Here is a 10002-nt window from a genome sequence, read left to right on the forward strand (position 1 = left end):
TGTTTTTATATTGTTTATCAACAGTATAAATGTTTATATTGTTTGAATTAACTAGCCGAGTAGACAGATATGAATGTTTATTCATAACCATACTGAAAATAAGTAAATATTGGTAGCTGATGCTAACTGTCTAGCTAACAAGCTTGGTGCTAAGTTGAGGTAATTTTTAAAAATAAAGTCCAAATATTTTTATTCAGTCACCTAGATAGATTACATCTGAGGGAAAAGAAAGGCTGTGATGTTCAGAACATGGTAACTGCAGTAATTATCAAAGTGGGAAGTGATGTCCTCTGGGGGCATTTGGCCTGGTTTTTTTTTTATATATATATATATATATATACCACAGACAAGGTTTGAGAAGAAAAAAAATCATTATTATTTTTTTTATCATCAAATATTATTTTTTTCCTTAAAATGTTCTTCCTAACTTCAGGCCTTATTCTCATGTCATATATAATGGTGATGTTCTGCAAAACAACAAATTTTAAAACACTTTTTTTCTTACTGGTGAAAATCTGATTGTCAAATGTGACCCTGGAGCACAAAACGAGTCTTAAGTGTCCGGGGTATATTTCCAGCAAAAGCCAAAAATACATTGTATGGGTCAAAATGATAAATTTTCTTTTATGGCAAAAAATTATTAGGATATTTAAGTAAAGATTAGGATCCATGAAGATATTTTGTAAATTTTCTACCGTAAAATATATCAAAACTTAATTTTATGATTAGTAATATGCATTGCTAAGAACTTCATTTAGACAAATTTAAAAGTGATTTTCTTAATGTTTAGACTTTTTTGCTCCCTCAGATTCAAGATTTTCAAATAGTTGTATCTCAGCCAAATATCATCCTTTCCTAACAGCTTATTTATTCAGCTTTTGGATGATGCATAAATCTCAATTCGAAAAACTGACCCTTATGACTGGTTTTGTGGTCCAGGGTCACAAATCTGTTTTCTCTCAGGTACATCACAGTGTAAGCTTCACAGTGAACATTACTACATCACTCTCATCAGCGTAGTCCATATCAACAAAAAAATATATTTTGACTCCATATATTGGTTATTTTGAGAAAATTCCAGGTATTTTGAGCAGTAGGATTATAAAAAAAATATGTGCTAATATAAAATTAAATTAAGTAGCCTATATAAAATTGCTAAATAAATCTATCTATCACTACTTTTTTACTTAAGTACATAAAAAATCAAGTACTTTTGTACTTTCACTTGAGTTAAATTAAAAAAAAAAGGAGTACTTTTACTTTTACTGGAGTATTATTTTATTATGTGTATCTGTACTTTTACTCAAGTACTTGATTTGTGTACTTCGTCCACCACTGGATGCGTACATACGAACAGTAGTTACATGTAACGGCGTTACGTAATTTAATTACAAAATAAATGTAACTGTAATCAGTTACAATTACTAAGAAAAAATGTGTAATTAAATTAGTTACTTATGAAAATGTTAACGATTACAAAGAGGATTACATTTGAATATTTACACACATCCACTATGTGAAAGCCAAACAACGCCACCTAGAGGTATCTTTATGTCTATATCTTTTAATGCTTGGGAAAGGCTGTACAAGTCAAGATATGCCCACACAAGTAGGCGGCAGTCTATATGTATGGGTAAAGTGATTGACTTGTTCATTGTTCAAGAAGAGGGACTACTGCATGTTTGTTTCTTCTGTGAGTGATTGTTTAAAAAGTTATACGTTTTATAGTCTATGCTAAGTCAAATGTTGACACTCGTTTAATACTGCTTAACTGTGCATGTTCTACTGCATAATTTAGATACATAAGCTAAAATTGCACACCTGTTTATGGTACATATTTAAATGATAAACACTTTGCCAAGTAATGCAGATATTTAAATGCAACTTGAATGCCTTTATTACCTGATATTTGATACTGTTATTTACCGTCACTGCTGCTGTGTAATGTTCATTTGTTTATGCTAGCCTTATTATTGTTTATATTACAAATGTTATATTGTATTCTGTTTTCTCTGTTCATTGTAGACCACACACACCCAAATGCTCACATGCACCTCTTATGGGCAAGTACCTGTAACAATTCAAGCATGCAAGGATAATTCAAATAAAATCCTTCAACTGGGACCTGCTCTTTTGCTCCCGTTTCTCTAACCGGAAACTCTTACTACCATTTCTACATGTACCTAAACGAACCCTTAAGCGTCCCTCATGCTCATGCATGGTCCTTCGAGCCAGATGTACTTCTGTAGAGATAGATTCTGATCCTGCCAGCACAGCAGACCCCACGGTTTGACCCCGCACACAAAGAGAGCGATATCTCTCAGCTCATGACGCACTGTTTTCCTAATTAATGTTGTTCAGTTGCTTTGACGCAATCTTTTTTGTTTAAAGCGCTATATAAATAAAGGTTACTTGACTTGACTCATCTAGAGGATTATGAAGTCCAGCTCCCTGCACACCTGAATTCAGCACTTCCAGCTGACACCTCTTCACAGAGACATTCTAGGCATTCCTCTCAGTCTATCTCATCTGGTACAGCCTCCAAAGCTACCTCCAGATCACGACACAGTGCATCAAGTCGATCTCCGAGACATGCTCTGTCTGACGTCCAAGTTGCAGTGCTGGAGGAGAAACTAAAGGCTCTTGAACTAGAGGAACTACAACATCAGATTGAAGAGGATGCTACAGCAGACAAGGAATGTAAGAGATTTGATGACCAAGCCAGAGAGGCACTCAAATCCAGAGAAGCCTTGGCTAAACAGATTGATACACAACGTCACCTCAAGAAAGCACAGAATGATCTTGAAGTTCCCAAGCTAGTCACCTCGTTCCTTAAGCAGGACAATAACAGTAGATCGAGATCACAGTCTAGCATCACCAGTAATTTATCTGAATTACAACCTGGAGTAAACCCACCTCCACAGAGAGCTGTTACTAGTGATATTTTTACCTCATATGCCCAGGAAATGCACAGATCTTCCTTGCCACAACCTGCGTTTCTTACCTCTGAGGCATCAGTATTGCTTCCTCCAGCCCCACAGGTGGTCAAGTTTACATCCAGCGCCCAGGACTTTACTACTGAGGTGCACCATCCTAACGTAGTGACATGGTCATTGCCTCCACGTGCAACAGCTCAGTCGACTACAAGTGCTAGAACAGTTTTCACTGGTCCATCACCTATTTACCCCAGCTACCGTCACAGTACAGCCAACTTCTCCTGTCACTACGGTAACCTACCATCAGACACCTGCTGTCAGTGTGCCTCCCTCAGTAACTTCACCTCTAGACCCTGCAAACTTAGGGGCTTCTGTATTTCCTCAGCCACACTAAGTACTGTACCTTCACACTCAAGTGGCATTCCCAGCCCCTCATCCAGTTCCAGCTCAAGCAGCAATCTATGTACCTCAAGCCCAGCCACCTGGACTAGAGATGTTAGCTGCTTCGGCTTATGGTATCCCAAAACCGGTCTTACCATCCTTTGAAAGTGGACGTGAAAGTGACTTTGCACCTGCTCAAAATGGCATTGGACAATCTGATGAACAATCAACAGCACTTAAGTGAACAGTACAAATATCAAGTGCTTCTAGGGCATTTAAAGCTCCCCAGTGCTATCCAGCTTGCCAAGGCATACATGCATGATCCCCAGCCGTACACAGCTGCTCTACAAGCACTGCAAGATAAATATGGACAACCACGCCAGCTAGTTCAATGTGAGTTAGATGCCATATTGAATGCTCCAGCTGTAAAGTTTGGAGACGCTGAAGCTTTTGATGACTTTGCCTTATCCATCCATTGGTAGGGATGCTCAGAACTCTAGAAGGCCCAAATGGATATGAGTTAAGGTGTGGATTGCATGTTGATCGCCTTCTGAGCAAAATGCCACCGTCATATCATGACAGCTTTGTGGAGTACTGTTTTAGCCATGGCATTCTCCAGACTGGTACAGACCGTACTTACACCCTGCCAGATTTCTCTGACTGGCTACAGCTGAAGTCCCAGGCTAAGCGTATTTAAAACAGGGCAGCAGCACTCTACCAATGTCCGAGACAGCCAGGACAACCAAGAAGAATTCATATCCAGCTTTTCAGCCTAAGGACAGATCCACTTCAATCCTTTACTCAACTAACAGAACCTCACCGGTTCAAGGACAAACAAGAGTTCAGACTCCAAAGTTCCAACCATACTGTCCATACTGCAACAATAAGGACCATTTTCTAAACTCTTGCTCTAAATTCAAGCTTCTGAGCACAGAGCAAATATTAAAATGGATAACAGAAGGAAAACAGTGTTGGAAATGTGGAAGAGCACATCCTGCAGACAACTGTACTCTGAAGCGAGCGCTTTGCAAGACTTGCAAAGAATTGCATCTTACCATCCTCCATGAAGCAGCCCAGCAGACACAAAAGAGTGTTCTTTTAGTCAATGTTCCCCTTACCAAGGTCTACTTAGATCGTCCTAACCAATCTCCACAGGTGATGCTAAAGGTAGTCAAGGTTCTTCTCCACTACAGAGATAAAAACCATGGAGACATATGCAGTGTTAGATGATGGCTCAAAGCGCAGTATTGTATTACCACAGGCTGTGGAACAGTTAAACCTTACTGCAGTGCCTGAAATGCTCACCCTACGTACAATACATCAGGATGTACTTCACTTAAATGGAGCACGTTTACTTCTCGGTGTCCCCTTTAAACAGACCAACTAGGAAGTTTGAGATTAATCATGCCTTCACTGCAGAGAACCTGAGACTGTCTGAACACTCTTATCCAATAGCTGCTCTACAATGCAAATATGCCCATATCCGGTCCTTGCCACTTCCACAGATTGAGCGAGCACAACCCTTGCTCCTTATAGGGTCAGACATGCCTCATTTACTTGTGCCAGTCCAGCCTATACGAATGGGACCTCCTAATGCACCCATAGCTGTTCACACCAGACTCGGTTGGACTCTCCAAGGCCCTGTGGGACACAGCTGAACTAGCCCTTGTGACCAACGATGTCTGAACATCACTGTAGACTGCCAGAATACTGAGCTACTCAAGAACGTTGAGCGTCTTTGGCAGACTGACACCCTACCCTACATTAACGATACAGCAGCCACTCGTTCAAAACAGGACCAATATGCTCTCACCCTACTCCAAACTCACACTACTAGGGTAGATGTTGATGGCATTGTACGACATGCCACGCCTTTGCTCAAACGACCAAATGCTGTCACCCTGAATGCCCCAAAGGAAGCAGTACTGGCATCCCTTCGCAGCACTGAACGGAGACCCAAACCTGTCTGAAGCATACTGCACTGAGATGGACAAACTAGAGAAGGCTGGCTACGTGGCAGAAATCTCCCCTCATGAAGCTGACAATTCAGCTGAATCCTGGTACATTCCACCACATATGGTGAGACACGATGGCAAAAACAGGATTGTGTTTAACTGTTCTTTCCAGTATCAAGGTCAGTCATTGAATGAGCACCTCATTCCTGGTCCCATACTTGGTCCATCTTTGCTTGGAGTCTTGCTTCGGTTCAGGCAGCACTCAGTGGCCATAAGCGCAGATATAAAAGGTATGTTTCACCAAGTTCGCCTACTGCCAGATGACAAGGTGATCCTGCGCTTCCTATGGAGAAACATGCATCGGACTGAGCAGCCAAAGATCTATGAGAGGCAGGTCTTGCCTTTTGGCACAACGTGCAGTGCTTGTTGTGCTATATATGCACTGCAACGAGTAGCCCATGACAACAGTGAAACTGACCCCACTCTAGCTGAATCAGGCTACGTTCACACTGCAGGGCTTAATGCTCAATTCCGATTTTTTGAAAAAATTCGAATTTTTTTGCAAGGCCGTTCACATTTCCAATTAAATGCGACCTTTTGTGATCTCCTGTGTGAACGTGAAATGACCCAGAAGTGACCCGCATGCGCAGAAGAGTACTCAACGGTCAACGACGTCACTCGTTGTTTGCGGAAGTAGCTAACGTTAAACATGGATGTCAACAACAGTGTAGTCAACAGCGGAGCTCTTTTTGCAATATTAAATTTATTTTCACAACGGAGCCAGCACAATTACAATCTTCTCGTTCTAAGAAGAAAATTAAAAAGAAGGAGGAGAGCAAGGTTTTTGGCCATGGCGTTTTGTGGAGCAATGTGTGCAATGTCGGTACAGAGAAACGTGTGGGTGCGGAGTCGCAGCCAGGAGTGGTGGGATACTGATGTGAGTGGCTTCACAAATACAGAATTCATCAGTAACTTTCGAATGACCAGATCCACCTTCGATTATGTTTGTGAGCGCCTTCGATTAACTCTGTCACGGGAAGAGACATGTCTGCGGCGGCCCATAACAGTGCAGAAACGCGTTGGAGTTGGAGTGTATTGGCTAGCAACAGGTGCGTGCTATTGTACGATAGCTAACTTGTTCGGCATAGCCAAGTCTACAGTCTGCTCCATTGTACACGAGTTCTGCGAAGCAGTTCGCCGTGTCCTCATGCCCCATTACATAAAACTGCCCAAAGGGGATGACCTGCAAGAGGTCATTGAAGGCTTCCAGCAGAGATGGGGTTTTCCGCAGTGTGGAGGAGCCATTGATGGGAGTCATATCCCCATCATTGCTCCAGAGGATAACCACGCAGAGTATTTCAACCGCAAAGGGTGGCACTCAGTTCTGCTCCAGGGTGTCGTGGATCATCGGTTTTGGTAAGAAATATAGATATTGTTTTTATAATAGTTTAAAAGTACTGTACTTGCCTCACTTTCTTTTGGTAGAACCATACATCTGCAAGAATATTATCCTTGAAAATACTGTACATAGGACACTGTACACTGTTCAGTAATTTAACACTGTCTTCCAACAGCTTCACCAACATCTATGCTGGATGGCCAGGGAGTGTTCATGATGCGAGGGTACTCCGGAATTCCCATGTGTACTTACTCGCAGAGAGAGGGGAGCTTTTTCCACCAGTGAGTAATCTAGTAATAGTGATTTATAACGTATACAATGTCTTTAATTATTTAGCTTTTTTTGTGCTTTTAAATCTTAAGGACACTGAGGAGATAATGGGCGTTCAAGTACCAATCATGCTGCTCGGTGACCCGGCTTATCCCCTTCGAAGCTGGCTGTTAAAAGGATACTGTGACACAGGGACCCTGACAGCTGAGCAGAAGTACTTCAATGAGTGCCACAGCAGAGCCAGGATGACTGTGGAGTGCGCTTTCGGCCGACTGAAGGGCCGGTGGAGGTGCCTTGCTAAACGGCTGGATGTGGACGTTTCCCTCGTCCCCACCATAATCAGTGCATGTTGCACACTCCACAACGTTTGTGAAATGCACGGGGAGAATTATGAAGAGGCTGGTGGAACTGTTCCTCATGTTGAGAGATGGGCTGAAGGAGGGGGATTTGTAGATGTGCAGCCATCAAGAATCAGAGAAGCACTGACTCAGCTTTTTCTTAGCCAACGTTGAGCCACAAACTGGGCTGTCACAATAATTACAATATCGTTCAACATTTTGTACTTTTTGACCTCAGTGTTTATCTGTACATATATTTGTTAGTTAGTTTCTGTGTCATTACAAGGTCTTAAGTATTTTAATAGCTCAATATATTGAAATCTGTTTTAAAAATCTTGCATCATTTGTTTGATGATGTTACTTGACTTGTGTTTAAAATAAATTAAAGTTGAACTTCATGGTTTTAAAAGCCATTCTATGAGATGTTTCATGTGTAGTTTTTAAGTGAGTTGCTTTGCATTTAGTGTTAGATGTATAAAAAAAATGAATTAAATGAAAATAAATTTTATTTAGGCCTACTCTAGGATTGCATGGGATGCTGGAGCCTATTTCAACGCACAATTGACTCAAATAAAATGAAATAACCTCAGGAAATGTATGACTTTATTTAAACATTTAAGTCAAATTATCCAACAAATCACAGTTCAGGAAAATGATTTCACAGGACAATCACATAGGTTTAAAAGAAAAAAAAAATAACATTTCTTTTTGCATTTTACTGTAATATGTACCTGTTATCTTGACAGGCCTAACCACAAATTAGTTATTTGTTTAGTTTTGTGCTCCTTTGCTGAATTGTTACTATAGCTGCAATAAGTTTTTAAATAACATTTTCAATACTGCTATTGCGGTTTCCTTTTTATTAAGAGAAAACAGTGTGGCTGTAATAGTGCAAACAAATACAATGCAACATATTCAACTTTCCATCAACAAATCAAAATAACCTTGCATATCAATAACCTTCACACTTCAACCTGAACATTGTGCAAAACTGCATCTTTAACTGGCATTAATGTTTTAGAACCATTCATAAAATTGTAAAGTGGGTTTCATCATCTTTAGACTGGAGAGGTGGCTGATGATCCTCGTTGTCGAAAGCCTGTTTACCCTGAGTATTTGCCGGTGCCTGGAAAAATGACCGAGTGAGATGAGGATGTGGATGAGTATTATTGAAGGGCAGTGGTTGATTTAAATCTTGAAAAAAGGGCAGGGGCTGGGTGGGAGATGGAGAGGAAGCCACAGGAAACCGTGTGGAATGATGAGTAGGAGGACGAATTGAGTTGTAAATCTGAGAGGGCTGAATTGGTGCTTGGTAGAAAGGTGGCTGTGGAGGCTGGATTGATCTCTCCATAAACTGAGATATCATGGCGAACATTTTACGATCATGCTCATGCTGAGCTGCTTGCATCTTCAACAAAAGATCTGTGTCGTCATCTTTAAGGGCACTGGTAATCTTGTCAGCAAACACCTCCAGCGTTGCCTCCATCTTTGATTTTCTTTTTCTGCTCTTGGCAGTAGTAGCTGTAAAAAAAAAAAAAAAAAATCAGATCAAAATAAGGATTACCATGTTTATTTTTTCATTAGTATAACAGTAAAAACGCCAAGCATTCCAGTTTATATCTAGTAATAATTATGATTATTTATGGCAATTTATAAACAATACTTTTTTGTTGCATTTTCGTAACATTTTCGTTGCTTTTTATCCAAGAAGCTTTTAGATTTGGGTAATGACAAACTGTAGAAAATGTATTCGGTTCAGGTGGGGGGTTAAGAGGTTAATTGAGTTGGAAAACGATCAAAATACAGCCAAGAACATACAAGCAGTGGGTGTGGAAGATGCATGGCTGTTCACAGATGTATCTTCACTTGCTGCAGAACTTTCATCGGAGGTAGAGGCAGAAGGCGAAAGAGCTACAAGGGTCCCATCACCTGTGTATGCATTTAACAAACTGTCACACATCATATTTCAATGTTATAAAGTTAAGTCACAGTAGCTATAGGCCATGTGCAAATAACCCACCTGTATCACTGCAAGAGCGACTAGCTAGGCTGGCCGCGACAGCTGCGGGCCTCTCGGGCTCCTCTTGGGCAAAGCAGCTGTCCAACAGTTCTAGTGGCTGAACGCTGGGCTTATCCCCCAAAATGCGGTCCAGCTCTTCGTAAAATGGACAGGTGATACGTTGACGGCCACTTCGTTTGTTCCAGTCTTTAACCTCCTTGTATTTGGCTCCGAGGCTTTTTATTTTTCGCTGGCATTGGAGCCAGGATCGTCTGTAACCACGCTCGGCCATTTCGCTGGAAATGTTTTCGTAAACCGCCCGGTTCCGATAAGAGCCCTCGAGTTTGGCCTGAATAGAGCTGTCACCCCAAATATTAATTAAATCTGTGACCTCGCTTCCCTTCCATTGACTGGTCTCAGCAGCGTCGTCCGCCATGGTTGTTGTTTATCTTCTCGTTCCCACCTACTTCAACGCAGAATTATGACGTTTGTAGCGTATCAATGACGTACGGGTCGGATACATGTGGCCTGGCCGTTCAGACGGAGGTCGCATTTCAAAAGATCGGATACGTATCGGATTCAGGACCACATACCCAAGTGGCCTGGGTCACATTTGAAAAGATCGGATCTGTGTCGTTCATACTGTCATGAAAAGATCGGATACAGGTCGCATAGGGGCAAAAAAATCGGAATTGGGTCGTTTCAGCCTGCAGTGTGAACGTAG

The 10002-nt window shown here is 41.3% G+C and overlaps 2 protein-coding genes across 3 annotated transcripts; one reads left to right on the forward strand and one right to left on the reverse strand.

The window, feature by feature from the left end:
• The first annotated feature begins 5975 nt into the window (after positions 1-5975).
• LOC122145526 (protein ANTAGONIST OF LIKE HETEROCHROMATIN PROTEIN 1-like) lies at positions 5976-7800 on the forward strand. 2 transcript variants are annotated; one of them, XM_042759290.1, is made up of 3 exons: positions 5976-6688; positions 6847-6952; positions 7034-7797. In XM_042759290.1, exons 1-3 carry the CDS (start codon positions 5982-5984, stop codon positions 7451-7453), a joined length of 1233 nt encoding a protein of 410 aa, XP_042615224.1. In that variant the 5' UTR covers positions 5976-5981; the 3' UTR covers positions 7454-7797. The 2 variants fall into 2 exon arrangements, with proteins under 2 accessions (XP_042615224.1, XP_042615223.1); XM_042759289.1 differs by having other exon boundaries at positions 6847-7800.
• A 60-nt stretch (positions 7801-7860) lies between these two features.
• Positions 7861-9714, reverse strand: LOC122145500. Its single transcript, XM_042759256.1, has 3 exons — positions 9300-9714; positions 9098-9208; positions 7861-8800 (listed from the first exon to the last, which is right to left on the reverse strand). The coding sequence occupies exons 1-3, from the start codon at positions 9712-9714 to the stop codon at positions 8307-8309; spliced, it is 1020 nt and encodes a 339-aa protein (XP_042615190.1). The 3' UTR covers positions 7861-8306.
• Between the last annotated feature and the right edge of the window lie 288 nt (positions 9715-10002).

The sequence above is a fragment of the Cyprinus carpio genome, chromosome A7 (assembly GCF_018340385.1).
Source record: "Cyprinus carpio isolate SPL01 chromosome A7, ASM1834038v1, whole genome shotgun sequence".
In the NCBI taxonomy this organism is placed as follows: Eukaryota; Metazoa; Chordata; class Actinopteri; order Cypriniformes; family Cyprinidae; genus Cyprinus; species Cyprinus carpio.